The sequence below is a fragment of the Pongo abelii genome, chromosome 1 (assembly GCF_028885655.2).
Source record: "Pongo abelii isolate AG06213 chromosome 1, NHGRI_mPonAbe1-v2.0_pri, whole genome shotgun sequence".
In the NCBI taxonomy this organism is placed as follows: domain Eukaryota; kingdom Metazoa; phylum Chordata; class Mammalia; order Primates; family Hominidae; genus Pongo; species Pongo abelii.
The window spans coordinates 62,966,703-62,990,180 of record NC_071985.2 but is presented as its reverse complement, the minus strand read 5'-3'; the positions used below and the strand labels follow the sequence as shown (position 1 = coordinate 62,990,180).

General features: G+C 34.7%; 1 protein-coding gene across 2 annotated transcripts in view; it reads left to right on the top strand.

The window, feature by feature from the left end:
- The window catches only part of PLA2G4A (phospholipase A2 group IVA), a 166,666-nt gene that overhangs the window by 14,291 nt on the left and 128,897 nt on the right, over positions 1 to 23,478 (top strand). For both annotated transcript variants that reach the window (XM_009239984.3, NM_001132692.1), the window contains 1 exon segment: positions 11,013 to 11,114. In XM_009239984.3, the coding sequence (XP_009238259.1) occupies positions 11,082 to 11,114 (33 nt within the window). In that variant the 5' untranslated portion in view covers positions 11,013 to 11,081.

Genomic DNA, 23,478 nt, shown 5'->3' with positions numbered 1-23,478 from the left:
TTAACAAGTGTGGATTTTCAAAATTAAGTATTCATATTAGCAACTGCTAAGATATATTCCAGTTTCACATTCTAGATTCTATAAATGTAATCTACTTCCTTTTGATTGTTTCTTAACACAAGAGCACATTTATGATCTAGACAGTTTTCTCCAGTACATCATGCAAATCTCCCAGTTTGCTTATTCATCCTTCAGTCAATAGTAATTGAATTATCACTCTGGGCCCAACAGGAATACAAGGAGAAGACAGAACTTCCTTTGTGCTGCTCACAGCTGTGGGAGACCGACACATGTATAATGGTAGTCTAATATACAATATTGCGATAAGGGATTTCAAGGAAAGATACAAGGGTCCTAATCTGGTAGATAAATTAAGAGATGACTAACTTTAGAGAGTGAATTTATGCAGAACCCTGAATGACAGGCAGACATGACCCTGCAGAGAAGGTGTGGGTAAGGACACCACCAGCTGAGAGCCTGAGGTGGATGGAGTATCTCCAACATCATGGCCTTTTCCTAGAAGAAATGTTTCCACTTCGTCTTACTATAGATCTAAGCTCTTTCACGTTTTCAAATGTCAGATTATTTACTTACCATTTTCTCTGAAGCCGTTTCTACTTTAAACCACTGGAATCTCTCCCTTCTCTGAAACTCTAGTAGGTATTTCATATATACTTGTCTATGTAATTATAATGAGCTTTGAAGAATTCAAATTTGATAGATTAAGAAGCTGTGACTTAGGAATACAGATGGAGAGGGAAATCTTAAAAGGAACAGTATGGATATCAGCCATATGGCACCACCTGTTACTACTGTGGGACTTAGTGGCAGGTTCCAAACCATTGGGTTCCGGGTTCAAGAAACAGACATACTTAATTATTCTGTGCCTTTGTGTCTGGAGGCATGTTTTTACATTTCCTTGGGAACAGGGAGGTGTTCCTGTCGTGAACTGAGAGTATGGTTTGAGAGACATTTTTAATATAAAGCATCTTATTTACCCATTTGAATTCCTGTTGTTTCTTTATTCCTTTGTGCCGGTTGGCAATATCAAACCCTTTGTATAGCCTTGGTTTACAAAAAAAGCACCACCAAATTCATTTAAAAGCTTAAAACTTTAGTGATGCCTTAGTAACTATATATCATTATAAGAATGATGATGATGGAAACATAGTAATATAATGCCCTCTTTGCTTTTAGAATATGTTTCCATATCCAGTATAGTGGAGAAATCTTTGAATTTGGCAGCAGACAAGTTAGTGTCCAAATGTGTTCTACTTTTAAAAATGTTAATGGATCAAAACATCAGTGTTTCTATTAAAAATTTATTGTTACCCTTTGGGTATATACCCAGTAATGGGATGGCTGGGTCAAATTGTATTTCTAGTTCTAGATCCCTGATGGTGGAGGGGGGAGGGATAGCATTAGGAGATATACCTAATGTTAAATGATGAGTTAATGGGTGCAGCACACCAACATGGCACATGTATACATATGTAACAAACCTGCACGTTGTGCACATGTACCCTAAAACTTAAAGTATAATAAAAAAATTTATTGTTGTATATGAAAATGTACTTGGTCTTTATAAAAGGTGCTCAATAAATTTGCCTACTTGAATTTCTTAGAAATCTCTATAAAGGCCGGGCGCAATGGCTTACACCTGTAATCCCCTCACTTTGGGAGGCCAAGGCCACACCTGATCACACCGTAATCCCCTCACTTTGGGAGGCCAAGGTGGGTGGATCACTTGAGGTCAGGAGTTTGAGATCAGCCTGGCCAACATGGTGAAAACCCATGTCTACTAAAAATACAAAAATTAGCTGAGCATGATGGTGGGTGCCTGTAGTCCATGCTACTCAGGAGGCTGAGGCACGAGAATTGCTTGAACCCAGGAGGCAGAGGTTGCAGTGAGCCAAGATTGCACTACACTTCATCCTGGGCGACAGAGTGAGACTCCATCAAAAACACAAAACAAAACAAAAACTCTCTATAGAATTAAATTACTTGTGACTTACATGAGTTGAGGCAGTTTGAGGGGAATCATCACCAGTTTCATAAACAATAATAATAATAATGATTATTTTGTACATTTATGGCCTTCTAGGTACTGTGCTTGGTGATTTACATATATTTTCTTATTTCATCCTCCCACTGTCTCTGTGAGGATTAGGGGCGATTTTCCCCACTTATAGACAAGGAAACTGAGGGTCAGGATCCCACAGATGGAGAAAGGGGGAGACAGGCTAGAACTTGGGTCATTCTGGCTGCAGTCGAGAAGTTGCTGCCACTTAAATGCTAAACCTTTTAATATTTCCACGTGTCTATACAATGAATTGGATGGAAAGAGAAAAGAATCTTTTGTATTCCTATCCCTCTTTCCTCCAGATGCCACAACTCTAATAATATCCCCTCCTTTTCCCCTTGTCATATCACTGTACGCAGAGAGAGAAGTGACAAAACACTCTAGTCTGGGTTTTTGTTTCTGTTCACTTTTCCTGAGAAGTCCATCTTGCCTTGACAACATGACTAAACGTTTTGGAAAGACCACACACTATTAAACTTTCATTGAATGCCAACAGTTACATTGCATCGGGAAGTATCTGTTGAAAAATCTATCCAAATTTCCTTCTCATTCATGTTCTGGAAGTTTCTAATTACAGGGCAGGGAAAGCAAAAAAAGAAGGAAAGAAAAAACGCTGTGAGTTTCATATCTCTTACTTCAGACTTAAGAGTCTTTGTACACTCACCAAGACTGGTTATTTAGCTTAGTTATAAGAAACAAAGGAACAGAAACCCTGCTATTTTATGAGTATTCATGAGAGTGGTTGTGCAAACTAGTTGCAATAAGGTTTCCAGAACTGAGCTAATTCTGGGACAAAAAAACATTTTCCTACTGTTTCATGTGGTTAGTTGGACAGAAATGCCTTAATTTTGCAGAAACCTAAAATATCTGCTGCTACTATTAACAGTTATAGAGAGAAAAAAGAAAGGATGGCTGCCTATTCCTAACTGAAATTGAAAATGCAGCCACTGCCTGACAATAATGGCTAGTGATTTTATCCTGAAGGAAGTGATTCTATTTCAGTAATTTCTTTATAGGAGGTCTTTGTTTCTTCCCTTGAACATAACTGTGGAATAAAATTTATAAATATAAATTAAATCTGTTCATATGTATTAAATTTTTAAAATAAACTTTATTTTGAAAGAATTTAAGATAAGAAATTACAAAAATATTACAGGACTCTCATGCACCCTTCATTTAGCTTTCCCTAGTGTGACATCTGACAACCATGGTACATTATCAACACCAGGAAACTGACATTGGTACAATGCTATTAATTAAACTACAAACCTTATTTGGATTCCATTAGTCTTTTATATACATTCAATTTTATCCAGTGTGACAACCTCTACTTTTTTATTGGAATATTACATCACTCACATTTAATGTTATTGGAAGCATGGTTGGATGTTCATCTTCCATTTTGCTGTTTTCCATGTCTCTTTTTTTTAATTCTTCTGTTCCTTATATTAAATAGCTATTTTGTCGTGGCACATTTTAATTCCTTCATTGATATTTTAACTATATTTTTGAGTTATTTGCTTAGTGGTTGCTCTAGGAATTAAACTCTATGTCTTAATTTGTTATAGTCTACTTCATATCAATACTATCTTAATTCCAGTAAAATATAAAAACTTTTCTGCAGTATAGTTCTAGTCCCTGACCACTCCTCCTTTTTGCTATTATTGTTGTATACATTAGATAGGATTATAATTTATTGCTATGTAAATGCTATGTCTTTTAAAGAAGTTGAGAGAAGAAAAGGAAATGTTTATAGAATATTTTATATTAATCTACATATATATTTATATTTGAACAATATAATATTTATAGAATTTTTATATTAACCTACATATTTACTGTTACAGTTAAATAGAAAAGGCTTCAGAGAAATGGTAAATAACTGGTCTGCTATTTGAAACTGTGAAAGAGCTTATTTACTGGTACCCTGTATTTCTTTCTGTAGGTTCAATTATGATCTGGTGTCATTTCCTTGGTCCAGTATACCTCCATTCCATCTCCCTTCTTTCGTGCTATTATTTCATATGTGTGTGTGTGTGTGTGTGTGTGTCTATAGTTGTTTGCAATAATTCTGCCCAGTTTTGTCAATGTGTTTGTTTTTCTGGGAGAGGATTTCCCACGTTCCTCGTTCTGCCATTTTGTAAGCTGGTTCACCTATGTATTGGACTTTAAAGTAGAAGCTTTGGCCAAGACCTTAAGCCATAAGATTTAAGATATGCACTACTAAAATGGATAGTGAAACAGCCTACTCTTTATGTTTTAAAGAAAGCAGATGGACAAGGACATTTATGTAATATATAAAACTTACTCGCTTCACAGTTATAAAAGCATTGAAATAGTAGAGATGTGGGAAGAGCTTCAGAAGAGTTTTGTTGTTGTTTTGTTTTGGAGAGCACTGCTGTGAGTACAGCCCCTCTTCCCTTGGGGTGGCGATCTGGAGAGGAATATGCCTACTAATTCCCAATCAAGAGAGGGGCTTTAAAGAGACCACTGAGAACGCTCATCAGAGGGTTTAACATTTGTCTTCTGCAGTAGGCTGGTGTCTAGTCATGCTTGCGAAATATAAAGGACACAAGTAGCAGAATAGAGAGTTTCATTTAGGAAGTAATTGCATTCTCAGGGTTTGTTGGAAGAAAGAAAACAGGTATGAGTATTGTCCATGGACTAAAGAGAACCCTGGGAAGAGTCTTAAATCCTATACAAGGCGTTTGCCTGGTAACGTGAAAGAACCTCAGAAAACAAAAACTGGAAGTGGACCACAAGACGCACTGGGGCTGTGGAAAAAAACACAAGCCCCCAGCTGGAGTAGAGATGTGTTTGTGCATGTCAGGGAGCACAAGGAAGAAATCTCAAAAACAGAGAATCTCAGAAGAATCCACAAAAAGCATCTATGAAAGAAAGACTCAGCTTTAACATGTACCAAGCCAAGAGATCACAAAACCAGCTTATAAAAGCACTGCTGAAGTAATATTTTTCTTGCCCCTATTCTTGCTCTCTCTGCATCCTTTTCCAACTATAAGGGCTTAAAAACCAGAGTTATCAAGCTTGGGAGGGTTTGACCGTAGGCAGGGGAGGGGAGAAGTCAATGACTTCATCCCCTTTCTCCTGCAACAAGCTCTACTTTGAGCAGGAGAGACTTTAACTCAACGAACCTGGCATTTCAATGTCTGCAGTGTCTGGGTTAATTCTTTTTCTCTTTTCCTTTTTCTTTTCTTCTTTTCATATCCAAGTTAACAGAAAAGTTCTGAGGCTGCCTGAGATTTCATCAGGGTAGAAGTAGAGTTAGCCCTGAATAGAATCAAAGAACAAGCGAAAGTTGCTTTGAGATTAAATGCCATGAGTCATGTTTGTTTACTCTCTAGTTATCTTGTAGTTCTTAACCTAGTGATTTTACACACACACACACACACACACACATACACATACACACAGAAAGGGGGCAGAGAAGGGAGAGAGAGAAACTAGACTTGGACAGTTAGCTATCTTAAGCATATTTCTTGCTTTGGATTTAATATCAGGAGAGTCTCTATGTAGGATACAGTAGTGGATAATAGGTGGTGAACAAAGTGGTTATGAATGAAGTTGCTGGAAATGAGAAGAGGAAATAAAATTGCTGACATTAAACTTTGGATCCCAGCAACAGATTTCCTCTAAACATTTTGAGTATTAATTTCACCCCCTCTGGAATCTCACTTGTTCTGCTTTTTTTAAATAAGTAGAGAGCTAATTTAACATCATTTGACATTAAGAATTGTTAGGAATAAGAAAAGAGGGTGTGGCACTATTCTGTGGATTCTTCATGCATCAACCTGGCACTACTTTGAATATCCATCCATCCATTGGACAAATCTTTATTCTGAACCTACTATATTTGAGTCATTGTATTAGGCACTAGGGATGTCTCTATTAATAAGATAAATATGGCCACTGACTTAATGCATCTTTAGTTCTCCCAGGAAAGGCAGACATTGCATCAGTGGAATGAAAGGCTTGAAGGAGGAGTCTAGAGAACACATGGAATCAGTAACAGGCAAACCAAATATACTTTGAAGGTCACGGAAGGGTTCTCTGTGGAAGTGATGTTGAAACTGAATCCTGGAGAATGGGTCAGATTTAGCTAGGTAAACAGTAGTTGTCTAAGAGGTTCAACATGATCTGCCACTGCCTATATTTCCAACCTCATCATAAGCCACTTTCACGTTAGCTCACCATTCGCCAGCCACTTGTCTTCTCTCAGTTCCTCATACTGCCTGCCTGGAACATTATATTCTAAACCCACTCTCTCCTCACTCTGTATGGCTAGCTCCTTTTTAGTGCTCAGCCTCAATTATTCTTTGTTTCTGCCTTTTACCTGTTTCCATCATTTTATACAACTCTATTTCCAATTGTTTCTTTTATTTTTTGGATTCCTTGTTTTCTGATTGCTTTCTAGAGATGGAATCTCCAAGAGGGAAGGGAATGTATCTAGCTCCTCACTTTTGCCTCTCCAGTCCCTTGAACAATGTTTGACACATGGTAGTTATGCCTTAAATGTTTGTTGACTAAATGAATGAATAGAAGAGGTAAGTTACAGCCCTGAGTGGGAAAGAGCTTGACACATTTGAAGGAAAGAAAACCAGTATGGCTTTAGCATAGAAAGCAAAAGGGAAAGTAGTGGTATGGGACTGAGGAAGTAGATAGAAATTCAATTTTGCAATCTTTTGCACTAGTATTCTTCAAATTGCTATTAGTGAGTCATGAAATCAGTTCAGTGGGCTGTTAACCAGCATTTAAACAAAAGTAATAGAGTAAAATCAGAATACGTTGTACTTCGTAAAAGTATCACATGAAACTTACTTCTATATTTTAAATATTTGTCTGTGTATATATTTATGTATTGTATTGTGATATGCAAAGATTTCTTTGTTTTGGTTTGCAGTAAATAGATATAAAAGCCACCATTGTAGACCATGTTAAGGATTTTTGATTTTTCTACTAAGGGAATAGAAACTCATTGATGATATTTTCCCAGAAGAGTAGGTTTTAAGATTTCCTTCCAATTGGAGACATTAATCATAATAAACAGTGTTACTGCTTTCAGCAACTTGTATGCATGAAAAATCAGGCTAGCCTGAATTTATTGCTACCCCTAGATTGCCTTATTTTGTTTCTACAAGGTAAGAGCTATGCGTTATTCACTATTGTTTCCCCAGTGCCTACTATAGACTAGGTAGATAGTAAAGATGTATTTGTTGAATGAACAAAGTATCTCCTATGAAGCTGCTGTTTGTGAATGGAATGGCCGTAAGTCCCAGCAGATGCTCTTCTGCTATGCCGTTCTCATTATTACAGTTTTTAACACAGAAAACTTTGGTGAGAATTAGCAGAATCTTGTTTACTTCTTGAGGTTCCACTATGGAGAGTGTCAAGTATAAAGTCTACAGGGCCGCAAAGTTTCATGGTATACACCTGTCTGATTCACCATTTTTTTGCTCCCAAGCACCTTGCATAGCACAAGGTATGTTGTAGGTATTTATTTTTAAGTGGCAAATATATAAAAAAATTCTTAATTTCTACTGTCACAACAATAATTACAACAGATAGTACATCTTTCAAGTAAATATATAATGTTATTAGTGATAAGTCTATGTAATGTTTATCTTAAAAGCAAATCATATGCATTGAATATTTATTATGGGCTGGGAACCTTTCAAAGTAGTGTTATTCACATTACAAGCAAGTAAACTGGGTCTTAGAATATGAAACTGGAGCTTGAATTAAGGTCTTTCTAGATCCCATATCCAATGGTGTTTTCACCAAATTATGCTGCTTCAATAAAGAAAATAATTGGCTTTCCTTCATCCTTTGAATCCCTGATAGTACTGTCCTGGCATTGTCCTACATAGACATTTCAGCTTCTGGAGAGGGAGGACATAAGCTCTCAGGAATTACCACTACTGCAGCAATCTAAAGGCCTCATGCTCTTGGGCCTAGGAGCTTTATGTGGACCATCATATGCATAGAACGCTTCATATTAATAAATCACTTCTGAGGGGAAATGATATGAGGGAAATATGGATGGTAAAGATGAAAATGAGGAAGGTGATTTTATGTTATATCATCCATAAAAATATATTCCACCCACAGCTCTAGAGTATTAGCTGGATTCTGACTTGGGAACGGATGTAGTTCTCATACTGTGAATTTAGTTGGCATGAAAACATCAGCCATACTGGTAGAAAGTCATTGCTGATCACTTTAAAAATGTTGTAATAGAAATAGCACAGAAAATGCTGATAATGGGAAGTGCTGAATCGTAAGGATCATATCACTCAATATAAGTATATATTTCTTGTATTAGAAATTTAACTATAAATAACAGAGTAAAAATTACTCTATTGTAGTTTTGCCTATATTGTTTTATAATGTCATCCAATAAATATAAAATGTAGTTTTAAAAATACTTAGAGCCTAATCAAAGACACAGTACAGTATAGTAGTAAGTGGATAATCATGTTTGTAAGATGTGTGTAATCTGTAGTTAATTAGGGAAAAATAATAAGAGATAAAAGCAAAACTCATATCAATATTGATTAACAGTGTAAGACAGTATAGTAGAATAGAGGATGAGGGATGAGGGTAATACAACTTAAAGATATATAGAAAATGAACATCCCTTGACTTGAGCAAAATGCTTTAGTATAACTGGGCTTGAAAATTATCCCTCTTACCTGTGTATATATATCCTATCATTCATTCATTATTTAACAAATATTTATTAAGGGCCCACATGTGCATACACAGGGACTGGGAATTTCACAATGAATGAAACACACAAAAAACCTGCCTTCATAGAATTTATATTCTAATGAAGAAGGGAGAAGAGATAGTAACACAACAAAAACTACATAAGTGGATGTTAGATGGTCATAAAGCAAGAAAGCAGGGCGTTTGCCAATTTTAAATAATATGGTCAGGGAAGACTTCACTGGAAAGATGATATTGGAATAAAATCCTGAAAGTTACTAGCAATAGCAGCCAGGTCCAATCAAAATAACAGAAATGTGAAAGCTGAGTGCCTTAGTCTGTTTTGTGCTGCTATAACAGAATGTGACCTACTGGGTAATTAATAAAGTGAATAAATTTATTGGCTTACAATTTTGGAAGCTGGGAAGTCCAAGGCCAAGGAGCCAGCAGTTTTGGTGCCTGGTGAGGCTATTCTTTTCTTTCAAGATAGCCATTGTCCAGAGGAGAGGAAGGCTGGATCTAAAATATGGCAGAAGGCAAAAGGGCTGAGAGAGAGCCCATTCCATGAGCCCCTTTAAAAAGGCATTAAACCCACCCATGAAGGTGAAACCCTCATCATCTAATCACCTCTCAAAGGCCCCACCTCCCAATACCATTACATTGGCAATTAAATTTCAACATGAGTTTTGGAGGTAATAATAAAACTATAGCACTAAAGTAGTTTACAATTGGTTAATGTTATCAGGAAACTTTTCTGTTAGGTTTAAAATAAGAAAATGCAAAACAAAGATTATAGTAATTTATCATGATAAATTAGACCCATAGTTTGGCCTCATCTTTATTTAAAAAGTTGATTTAAAATGCTGTATACATTTTGAGCCTGATTAATATGCATGATAAGATAAAATTATTTGTACTTTAGGAGCTTAAGAAGTAAGTGATGAAAGTAAATAGATGTTTTACTTTAAAAACATTTTTTTTCTTGTTGGTACAAATAATGATGGTTGGTGCACCAGAATGAAGAACAGGGGGAATCCTTATTTTTTATAATTCTTAAATAGAGAACTATGGGTGATTTTTACCATTAATATAATTTGCTTCATATTTTTTACAACCAAATATAGTGAAGAAAGTGAGTTTAAAAACTCAAGGGTGTATTAGAAGATCCCATTTTTTAAAAAAAAATTTAAATACTCTCTTTTCCTATTGCTTTAAGTATTAAGAAAAAGCAGTGAAAAGGCCTGGAAAGATACACATCATAATGAAAATGGTGATTATACTTTATTCTTTGCTCACTTCAGCAGTTTTTGTTTGTGACAATGAGCATTAATCATTTTTATATATTTTTTAAAGTTGATGTTTAAAAAGAAAGATCATTAAAAATTTAAAACGAATTTGATTTATCTTGAAATGAAAACATTTTAGAATTTACATACTAAAGATAAATGATAAAGATATTTGAAAAGGTATTCCAAATTAGATGTAACTTATAAAATGCTGAAATACAAGTGTATGTTGTTTTATGAAATCTCAAGGACTTGGTATAATGGAATAGCAAAGATGTTCATTCATTGAATAGTTTTTTATTTGATTTTAAATAACAGAGTAAGTGTAGAAGAAAAAAGGAAAGTATAGAGAGTAGTTTTCCATTAAAATATTTTTATTTAACTGCTTCCAAATTAAACTGGTATCTTCAAATGAACAAACATTTCTTTAAAAATGTCATTACTAAAGTTCAAATTCAACATGAATGTACTTTTATAATTCCTAACAAATAGCTAAGGTGAAAATGTCTTTCTTTTTTATTGTGAATTTGTATATTGCTGACCCTACTGAGAAAACAATGACATGTGGCTTAATTATAATATAAACAGTACAAAAATAATTTTAAGTTTCCCTAATTTCAACATATTTCTCATAAAATACTTGGCAAATGAAAAGCAACACAAGTCCTGTAGTTTCCTAATAATTATTCACAGTATAAATTTGAACAAGTAAATATGGAAAATAAACAGTATCATCCAAACATGTTTACCTTTTCTCTAAGTGATGTGTGATACCCATTTGTATACACAGGAGGGAACTCAACCTATCTAATGTCCTTGGGTAGACTTTTTCTTCCTAAGACGCATACTCATAATTGTTTAAATCTTAGAACTGCATCCAAGAGGAAGCTTAACAATAATGATTGTTTATTTTGTAGGTTTTAAAGACGCTAGAGTGCCAAAGAAGACTTTGAAGTGTGAAAACATTTCCTGTAATTGAAACCAAAATGTCATTTATAGATCCTTACCAGCACATTATAGTAAGTCATTCACTGTTTATGAATTCTTTCTTGGAGGGGGACTGATATGTTTCTGTGAATATTGCGGGTGTTGCTAGTAAAGTAAAACTGTGACAACTTCTGCATTTGTTATTAAACTCATATGAACTTAATATGGTACAAAGAGGCTATGGAACATAATAAAAATAATTTATCTCTTCATTTTATTACTGTAAGTTTCCAGAAAAGAGGAACTTGAAAGGAAAAAAATACCCAAACATCCGTAATAATAACGGAACAATAAAAAATGTTATCACTTAGCAATCATCAGCCTGTGTAGTTTACACCCTTCACATGAGTTGGTGGAAAGAACAATAAAAGTAAAAGAATTTCTGAGTTTAGGGCTATATTTTGGTTTGCATTTTCAGGGCAATTAATTCTATAAACTTTCCCTTAGTTAGATATGTTTAAATAAATTCTTCTATGGGTGGTTAGTTTTAGTAAAGAGTTAAGTAATTCAAATTTTACTACGTAATTTTCCGAACTCCAGTGAAAGTATACATGCTCTCTTCTGGTCAATAAACAGAAGGGAGATTTCCTTACTGAATTCAACATTTGAGACTCAGTTTTATATGAAGTAGATATAGGTTTTATGGATATTTAAGGAGTAATCCATAGCCTCATTTTTACTTGAAATTAAATGCTGTTTTCTTACTCTGCATCCATTTCTAGATATCATCCTCTTTCTTGCCCTCCTTGGATGAAAAGTTTAATATATTATAATTATTTGTATTGCCTTCTTCCTCTCCATTCATAACTTGAGTCATTGACCTGGACTCAGCCCTTCCACTTCACAAAAAGGTCTAATTAATTGGCTTCTTTGGTGTTAAATCCAATAAACTCTTCAGTCCCCTCACTCCTACCCAACTCTGCTGCTCATTACTATTTTCCTGAAACTCTTCTCAGATTTTTCTGGTTTTGTTTCTTCTGTTTCCTTGCTGTTGGTTACTTCTCAGTTTTCTTATGCAAGCTCTTCTTTCTGTCTGACTCTCTTTTTTAAATAAATTGAGGTATAATGTATATAAAGTGCATAAATCTTAATTGTTAAGCTTGACGGATTTTTACAAATGTATTCCACCCATGAAACAATCACTCAGATTATAAGTACCCAGGAAGACTTGCTCATATACCTTCTAGTCAATAACTTGCCTCAAAGGCAGCCAATATTTTACCTCTATTATCATGGGTAAGTTCTGCTTATTTTTGACCTTCATATACATTTCTGCATTCAACATTGTGTCTATCAGATTCATTCATGTTGTTGTGAGTAGCACACTTCCACACTTTTACATTGCCATGTGGTTTTTCATTATTTGAATGTCACAAGCTATTTATTTAGTCTACTGATAACCATCATATTCTTTTTGAATGGCAATGGTGATTTCCTGTAAATCAGGCAACCATATATGTGTGGCTTCATTTCTTTTCTGTTTTATTAGTCAGATAGTCTGTGTTTGCCCCAATACCAATCTATCCTAATTTCTGTAGTTTGCCCCAATACTAATCTATCCTAATTTCTGTAGCTTTAAAATGTGTCTTTATATATGGCAATGTAAATCCTCCAATTTTTTCTTCTTCAAGAATATCCTGTCTAGTTTTAGTTCTTTGCATTTCCATATAATTTTTGGATTCATTTTGCCAATTCACACACACACACACACACACTCATGCATGCATGTACGCACACATGCACACAAAATTGCTGGGATTTTGGTTAGGACTGTAATGATTCTACAGAGGAGAGATAATATGATAACAATATTGAGTCTTCCAATCCGTTAACAAACCATGAATCTCATCGACAACTAAACGTTACTTAATTTTATCTTTAATTATCTCAGTAATGTATTATAGTTTTCTTTAAGAAATCTTGTATATATATATATATATATATACATATTTGAGATGTATTTTTTGATATTTGATGTTTTAATGTAATTGTAAAAGTATTTGCAAACTTTATTTTCCAATTAGTTGTTGCTTTTTCTTTTTTTTTTTTTTTTGAGATGGAGTCTCACTCTGTTGCCCAAGCTGGAATGCTGTAGTGCAATCACAGCTCACTGCAACCACCATCTCTCGGGTTCAAGCAATTCGCATGACTCAGCCTCCCCTGTAGCTGGGATTACAGGCGTCCACTACCATGCCTGGCTAATTTTTTTGTATTTTTAATAGAGATGGAGTTTTGCCATGTTGGCCAGGCTGGTCTTGAACTCCTGGTTGTTTATGTTTAGCAGAAAAATATGAAAAAATTATTTATAATAACCATAAGATAATGTAAGCCCACAATGTAAGGGCTCTGATAAGAGACAACGAAGATGACTCTGGAGCACATAACAGGAAGAATTAATAACAGGAATCCTTTTGGAAAGGATTTCTAGGGGAAGTAACATGTCAGCACAGACTTGAAGGTTAGCAGAAGTTTGTCAGTTAAAGAGAGAGAAAATGACTTTTCTGAATTGGAAAAAATAAGCATATGTGAAGTAGTCTGAAGGCAGGATATAATAGTACACAATTCAAGGAGATGAAAGAAGTTTGGTATGGTTGGAACACAAAACATTTCAAAGAATATGATTACTTTGAATGACTTTCACTCTTCTGCTTGATCTGACCAGGCCTTATTACTGACTGCCATGCAGCCCCCACACGTGTCTTGCCAGATGATCTGGTGAACTGACCATTCAGTTTCTTCTTTTAACATGGCAGAGTATATATGTATAATATATTATAATATTTATTATAATATATTTTACATATATTATATTATATAATATATTATATATTATATATAAATATTATATATTATATATTATATATATTATATATAAATATTTATATATTATATATTATATATATTATATATAAATATTTATATATTATATATTATATATATTATATATAAATATTATATATATTATGTAATATATAACATATATAATATATTATAATATATAATATATAACATATAATATATAATATATAATATATAACATATAATATTTAATATATATATAACATATACAATATATAATATATAATATATAACATATATAATATATAATATATAATATATAACATATATATTATATATAACATATATAATATATAATATATAACATATATAATATATAATATATAACATATATAATATATAATATATAATATATAACATATATAATATAACATAATATACTATATATAATATATAATATAATATAAATATATAATATAATATAAATATAAAATATAAATTATAATATAAATATAAAATATATATATTTAGTTTTTACATTTTTTTAAATTAAACTTTAAGTTCTAGGGTACTTGTGCACAATGTGCAGGTTTTCTACATAGGTATACATTTGCCATGGTGGTTTGCTGCACCTATTAACTCATCATTTACATTAGGTATTTCTCCTAATGCTATCCCTTCCCCAGCCCCCCACCCCCCCGACAGGCCCTGGTGTGTGATGTTCCCCACCCTGTGTCCAAGTGATCTCATTGTTCAGTTCCCACCTATGAGTGAGAACACTTGGTGTTTGGTTTTCTGTTCCTGTGTTAGTTGGCTGAGAATGATGGTTTCCAGCTTCATCCATGTCCCTGCAAAGGACATGAACTCATCCTTTTTTGTGGCTGCATAGTATTCCATGGCGAATATGTGCCACAGTTTCTTAATCCAGTCTATCATTGGTGAACATTTGGGTTGGTTCCAAGTGTTTGCTATTGTGAATAGTGCCACAGTAAACATACATGTGCATGTGTCTTTATAGTAGCATGATTTATAATCCTTTGGGTTTATACTCAGTAATGGGATTGCTGGGTCAAATGGTAATTCTCGTTCTAGATCTCTGAGGAATTGCCACACTGTCTTCCACAATGGTTGAACTAGTTTACAGTTCCACCAACAGTGTAAAACATTCCTATTTCTCCACTTCCTCTCCAGAATCTGTTGTTTCCTGACTTTTTTATGATTGTCATTCTAACTGGCGTGAGATGGTATCTCATTGTGGTTTTGATTTGTATTTCTCTGATGACCAGTGATGATGAGCATTTTTTCATGTGTCTGTTGGCTGCATAGATGTCTTCTTTTGAGAAGCGTCTGTTCATATCCTTTGCCCACTTTTTGATGGGGTTGTTTTTTTCTTGTAAATTTGTTTGAGTTCTTTGTAGATTCTGTATATTAGCCCTTTGTCAGATGGGTAGACTGCAAAAATTTTCTCCCATTCTGTATGTTGCCTGTTCACTCTGATGGTAGTTTCTTTTGAATGGCAGAGTATATTTAAAAATCAAACTGCATCTGGACATCTAAGGTTCAGCACTAGGACCTTTTCTTGAAAATTTTGTTAACTATAGCAACATATTTAGGCTATAGTAATTACCTATGTGGTAATATTATATTATACCATATTACAAAACATGAATAAACCATATATTGGTATCATGTTTTTCATTACTTTCTCCAACATCGGGCTTAGACAGCAACTAGCATTCTAATTTATAGCCCTTTTTTAAAATTTATTTTTATTTTTATTTATTATTATTATTATTATTATACTTTAAGTTTTAGGGTACATGTGCACAATGTGCAGGTTAGTTACATATGTATACATGTGCCATGCCCTTTTAAATGAAGAGATCTGTGAGCTTTACAGTTTTCTTTATTCTTCTTATTCTTGCTATGTGTATATGGAAAAAAAACCAACTGTGGGTGTGTGCATGTGTGTGTGTGTGTGTGTGTGTGTAAATTGTTTTAAAAAAATTTCCTGCTCTGGTTTTCACAGAAAGATATTTTTCAAAATATATAAATGAGCAAGCACACTCAACACTGAATGATATTAGTAAAAGGGAAAGTTGAGTGAATCAAGCCAGCTTACTATTAATAGTAATGAGCTCTTGGTGCCAAACAGGCTAACACAGCTTTGGCTGCCTCAAGGCCAGAAGACTGGGCTCATTTTCACCATTCCTGTGATGCAGGGACATGTTGGAGAATCCTGTGGGCTGATGCAGCAATTTGCAGCCAGCAAGCTCTCTTGCTTCCAATGGTGCTTGGATTTTAAGAAGCTGATAGGAAAACAGAGTGACAAATACATGACAGAATTTAGTTTCCTTATGTTTAGAATCATTACAAGGTGACTTCTAACCTCAAGGATTTTTGTGCCTTCAGAATTTATTGAAGTTTTTTATTTTTTTGACCAGGAGCCATGAATTTTACAAGAAGAGGTCAAGTATAAAATATTTATAACATTTTCCATCTTTTTACTCTGAAAATATGAGTCATATCCCTGAAGTGAAAAAATTCACACCTCTTTCTACCACCTATTAACAACAGAGGGGCACTGCCCTACATCCCACAGAAACTAAGGTTGTCTTCACATTAGGGACAGTAAACCATGTGGATATGGCAGCATGATTGCATAGTAAAATACAAGGGCTTTCAAAAAATATAATTGTAGGATGACTGGAAATTTTACCAAAAATATAGAAAGCTATTATTCAGATTATTGCAGTAACACAGGAAAGAAAACCACCACTGAATAAGTAATCAAAGAGCTAGTGTTCTGGTAGGAGTTCTAGTCTTACCAGTTACACGATCATGAACACGTAGACTCTGACTTTTACCTGCCTCATCTGGAAAACAGGGTATGAATAGGATCTGCTGTGTCTGCTTCACAGAGCTTTTACAAATAGTAAATTGTTATGTGCACAAAATTATTCCTTTGAAATAATGAAATAAGATATTTTCAGAAAAGTTAGACAATGAGATGTTGCTACTAGAAAATCACAAATATGAAAGTGGTAGAACTATTACTACAAAAGCACAGGACTGTAAATGAGTTAATAATGAGTTTTTTGGCAAATAGAATTTCTGTGAGCACTAAAAATCTAGAAAAATGAGGAAGAAGAAAACTAGTGTATTAGGGTTCTCTAGAGGATCAGGACCAATAGGAGATATTAATTTATTAAGTATGTGGTATTAATTAATTTATTATGACAATTAGGAGATATTGATTAATTAATTTATTTATTATGAGACATTAATTAATTGATAATTAATTGATTAATGATTGGCTCACACAATTATGAAGGCTGAGCAGTCCTACGATCTGCCATCTCAAGCTGGAAATGCTGTAAAATTGGGGTGTATTTTGGTCTTAGTCTGAAGGCCTGAGAACCAGGGGAGCTGATAACGTAAATCCCAATCTGAGGGCAGGACAAAATGCAAGGAGCTGTCTCAGCTCAGTGAGGCGAGAATAAATAGGGGTGAATTCTTCCTTCCTCTGCCTCTGTTCTGTTTGGGCTCTCAACAAATTGGGTGATGCCCAACTGCATCCGGGAGGGCAATCTACTTTACTCAGCCCACTGATTCAAATGGTAATGTCGTTTAGAAATACCCTCACAGGCACACCTAAAAACAATGTTTAATCTGGACAACACGTGGCCTACCGAAATTGATGTGTAAAATTAATCATCACAGCTAATGGTGAACTTCTAACTTTTCCTTGATATCAGCCATGCCCTGCCACAAGCCTCCCTTAGGAGGCAAAAGTGCACTAATTCAAAGTAATGTCCGTGTTTCTGCTTCTTTACCACACAACATAGATCAGAAATTCCTAGAAAGTCACCGGGTTTATCTTTCCGTTCTCAAATTTCTTTTTAGTTCTTTTTAAAATCTTCTCAGCCATTTTTTTATACTCCCAGTTCCATATAGTCATGTTTCAATTTGACTTTCTTTTCCTTGAACATCGTAAGTATAGTATAGCTGATTAATGGATGGGTTTATTTCTGTGTCTGTTGATTAATTATGCTAGTTTGTAGTCTTGGTGACATGACTCGTTATATTCCCAGTTATCTTTGATTTTGTGTTGAACATTATGGTGAAAAATAAAAGTAATCCTTTAGAGATAACTTATTTGCTTCCGTCAGGCCCCTGGGGATACTAGTAGTTTGGGACAAATGTAATCCCAGTTCCAGATTGGTTTTCTGGGCAGCTTGTATTACATTAAAATGGGTTGCCAGTACATGGAAAGGATGTTCGTGCTTAGTCCTATGTCACAGTCTATGGAGATTTTACTTTGAAACAGGAGTGTGGTTTACCAGGGTCCTTATCCTTAGAACGCTGTTGAGTCTCTCAAGGCTGTGCAGTCTCTCAGTTCTCTCCTCTTCTGGATCAGCAAATGCCCCTATGGCAAAACTGAGCTCACCTTTCTGGGTTTTTGTGCTCTTTTTCACCTTTGCTCTCTGTCCTGGTAGTTAATGCTTTCCTGTCTAGTTAGTTCTTTCCTACTTTTAGGAAAATGTTTATTTTTAAAAAACTTTGTCCTGTTTATAGTTACTTTTAGTGGGCAATGGTCACCCAGATTACTTAATCTGCTGTTATCATGAGTGGAATTCCTTCATTACTTCTTTCACAGTCAGTCAGTAGTGCCTCCAGCCAATCCCAAAAAGTTGGATAATCATCCTATTTTAAAGGAGTTCCACAGATGCTAAAGTCATCCCCCAAACTTGACATTCAACACTGGCCTATGTGAAATTCTAATGTTGGAGTCTGGATTTGTGCCAGGAAACCCTTGAGAAAATGCTGTGTTATTGGCCAGACTGTTGGTTTCTCACCATATGACAGTTATTTTCTACATCTAGATTAAGGATCTTCACTGCTCAGTAACATGAGATAAGTAAAGGAAGGACTCCTCCCCATTGAAGGCTGTGTGCTGAGAGTAAGAAAACCTCATTTTACCCATGATATCATTTTACTTAGTGTATAATATTAAGTCAAATAATATATTTAATTTATATATAATTATATACCAATGTAATATATTATTAACATGAGTGTAGAAATAATAAAAATATTGAAACCTTTACTTTTCTATTTTCAGTTATTTTTATATATAGTCATTTAATTCTCAGAAAAATCATATGAAGTTGGTTTTCTGATTGCCATTTTATATACGAGGAAATAAAAACAGAAAATATAAGAGACTTTATTGTAAATGCCTTTCTGACTTATGTCTATGTCTTTTAGTTATGAACTTTTTTTTTTTTTTTGGAGACAGAGTCTCACTCTGTCACCCAGGCTGGAGTGCAGTGGTGAGATCTTGGCTCATTGCAACCTCTGCCTCCCGGGTTCAAGCGATTCTCTTGCCTCAGCCTCCCAAGTAGCTGGGATTACAGGCGTGGGCTACCACGCCCAGCTAATTTCTTGTATTTTTAATAGCGATGGGGTTTCACCATGTTGGCCAGGCTGGTCTGAAACTCCTGACCTTAAGTAATCCACCCTCCTCAGTTTTCCAAAGTGCTGGGATTACAGGCCTGAGCCACCGCGCCTGGCCTGAACCTTTTATTTGTTGCTTAATGAAAAGAACAAGTAAAGCAGGGAGGTTTTTAATAAGTTCCTCAAATTAGGGATAAAATATCTAACATAGTATTTGTTAGCATATCCATATTTTCAAGTGTATTGGATCTATTAGCCTTAAGGTTCACATTTGAAAACCATCAATGCAAAGACATCTTAGATCTGAATGAACATGACATATCATCTAGGGCAGTAATTCTAAACCAAATAAATATGACTTCCCCAAAGCGCCAAGGATGTGTGAGAAAAACTTTTCAAATGCACATGCTACTTCATGTGTTCTAATGAGCTCCTCTAGAAAGGTGAAAGTGCACCTGTTCTTCACAGTCCGCTCAGTCACTGTTACTCCAGGAGAGTGTAGATTTCCTCATAAGTATTGAGGTAGGAAAAGGCTGATGTTCACACCTTTTTTTTTGTGATGCTATAGATATTTAGTTACCATTGGACTAGAATCTATATTACACTTACAATTTAGGTGCTAGGTATTTGGGCAGTTGTTTCATTTCAATGTTTTAAGGATATTATAGTCACTATAAACTCATGATGAATATATCATTAAGTAAATATTTTACCATTTTCTTTTTTAAAGACAGGGTCTGCTATATTGCCTAGGCTGGCCTCAAACTCCTGGGCTCAAGCGGTCTTTCTGTCTGAGCCTCTCAGGTAGCTGTAACTACAGGTGTGCACCACAGCACCCAGTTAAATTAGAATTTTAGAACCAAGCTGTTCACATTAGTATTTTCTTGTACTGGTTTTCACTGCTAGAGCAAACCCTGCAATCTTTTTCCTTTTTTGTTTGACACTTCACTTTTTAAAATTCTGTTTTCAATTGACACATAGTAATTGTATATATTTATGGGGTACAGTATGATGTTCCATTGTATTATACATTGTGTAATAATTAAATCAAGATTTGTAGCATATTAATCACCTCACACATTTATCACATCTTTGTGGTGAGCACATTAAAAATCTTCTATTTTGAAATATGCAGCATGTTACTATTAACCATAGTCATTCTGCTGTGCTATAGAACACCAGTACTTATTTCTCCTACCTAACTTTTTACCCATTTACCATTCTGTCCCCATTTTCTCCTTCCTCCTATCTTCCCTAGCCTCTAGTAACCACTATCTTACTCTCTACTTCTATGGCATCAACTTCTTTAGATTCCACATGTGGGTAGATGTTGTGCAATTTGTCTTTCTGTGCAAATATATAACTTTTTTTTTTTTTTTTTTGAGACAGAGTCTCGCTCTGTTTCCCAGGCTGGAGGGCAGTGGTGTGATCTCAGTTCACTGTAACCTCCGCCTCCCGGGTTCAAGCCATTATCCTGTCTCAGCCTCCTGAAAAGCTGGGATTACAGGTGCCTGCCACCATGCCCGGCTAATTTTTTACATTTTTAGTAGAGATGGGGTTTCACCATATTGACCAGGCTGGTCTCGAACTCCTGACCTCAGGTGATCCACCTTTCTCGGCCTCCCTCCCAAAGTGCTGGGATTATAGGCATGAGCCACCACTCCCGACCGCAAATACGTAACTATTTAGCATAATGTCCTCCAGGTTCATCCCTGTTGGAACAAATGACAGGATTTCCTTCTTTCTTATGGTTGAATAGTATTCCATTGTGTATATGTACCACTTTTATTTATCCATTCATCCATTGATGGGCACTTAGGTTGATTCCACATCTTGGTTATTAGAATGATGTTGCAATAAACATGGGAGTGCAGATTTGTCTTTGACACACTGCTTTCATTTCCTTTAGATATATGCCCAATAGTAGGATTGCTGGACCATATGGTAGTACCATTTTTAATTTTTTTGAAAAACCTCCATACTGTTTTACAAAATGGCTATACAAATTTAGTTTTCCACCAACAGTGTATAAATGTTTCTCTTTCTCTACATCTATGCCAGCATTTGTTATTTTTGTGGTTTTTTTAATAGCGATTCTAGTTGGGATGAGTTAACATCTCACTGTGATTTTGATTTGCATTTCCCTGAGGATAAGTGATGTTGAGCATTTTTTCATATACTTGTTGGCCATTTGAGTGTCTTCTTTTGAGAAATGTCTATTTAAGTCTTTTACTTCTTTTAAAAATCAGATTATCATTATTATTATTATTATTATTATTTTGTTATTGAGTTGAGTTCCTTATATATTCTGGATACCAGTCCCTATACTTGTGATTAAAAGAGGACTTAAAATCTTCTTACTGCAATAAGAATGCACTCTATATTTGCTTTTATTTTTAAAAATATATACAACTATAGGCCAGGCGTGGTAGCTCATGCCTGTAATCCCAGCACTTTGAGAGGCTGAGGTGGGCAGATTGCTTGAGCCTAGGAGTTTGACACTAGCCTGAGCAACATGGCAAAATCCCATCTCTACAAAAACAAAAACAAAAACCTAAAATTAGCTGGGTGTGGTGGTGTGTGCTTTTAATCCAAGCTACTTGGGAGGCTGAGGTGGGAAGATTGTCTGATCCACTGAACTCTAGCCTGGGTGGTAGAATGAGACTCTGTCTAAATAAAATTAAAAAAAAATGCATAGATATATAAAATATAATATATTGCCAAACTTAATGTATATACTTTTGCAGGTGATAAATTTCTTGTTCAAGGGGAGAAGAATCTCAAGTCATATTTCTGATTTTGATTTTCTTTCAGCGATGTCTTCTAGAGCTAACAAATTATGTTCCAAATTAGGTGTTTTGAGCATTGAGATAATTTCTGCACATGGCCAACCCGTGTATGAGAATTTTTAAAACAAGATTAGATAGTATTGTTAGACTAAAAATAGATAATGCTGATCATTCTTTAAAAAGTGTAGGTGAATAATAGTAAAATGCCTGTGCTTCATAGTTATATTAGAATGAAACTCCACACCTGAAAGTGAAACTGAAAATAAGTATCTTACCAAAAATCCTCTTGATTTATTAATGACATCAATGCAACCACTAAAAAAAAATTTCTGAGAAGGTGCCTATTGCCAGTTGTGGTGACCGTAATCTCTGAGTTCAGTAATAACATATCATAGTCTTTGTCACACTAACAGTTTTTAGTTTTAAAAATTAGGCAAAGTTAGGTTGAATAGAGAAAAACAATATTTGCATTCAGAATCTACTTTATTTTCCATCAACTTTATTTTATGATTGTTTCTTTGGTTCTTGTCTTATAACAGTAGAGTTTTAAACAGATTAGGAAGATCATCAAATTGATTTGGTATAAATTGGTTCTTTTTTTCAATGCCAATCATAGTTACATATATCAATATACTTATCCAGAATGAATTTAATACAGTAGCTGTTTTCCTAATGAATAGGAAATTGTAATTTTGAAAAGAAAAAGTGTCTTGGTTTTTACTATGGAAATGATTTTGAATGCAGAAAGACACTCAAAGTAATCCAAGACCTGAAGGCAAAGCTTAATCTTTGTGACTAAGTCGGTGGATTGAGCTTAGATTTGACATCTCAATTGAAAAATGACATCTCTCTCTGCCAACTACCAGCCACCATTGTCCTGAGTCATTAGTTTCCCTTGGAGAATATTGGTTGTGAATTCAGTAATATAATTTCCTCTGGCACTATCCCTGAGATATAACCAAACATCTCCTATCCAAGTTGAAACCTAGCGCAGTCTGGACTAGTTTGAAATTTCATGTGATAGTGGCCCCAGGAAACATGATAAGCGATTCTCAAAAGACTGTTTGGATAATCATTGATTGAAACTGAACATCTTTCTCCAAGAATATGTGCTTACTTTATTATAGTTACTCTCTTATTAATCCTTAAAGCTCTTAGAAAGAGATGGGCACAGACACAGAACAGCAAGGCTGAATTCTAGTAAAAGGTAACCATTTAGTATCTATGAGTAACTGGGAAATTACTGAGCCTCTCAGAATCTCATTTTACTCATTTATAAGTATAATCACACCTATTCTTTAGGGTTGTTTGGAATATTAAATGACAGTTGGTGTCTAGTAGAATATAT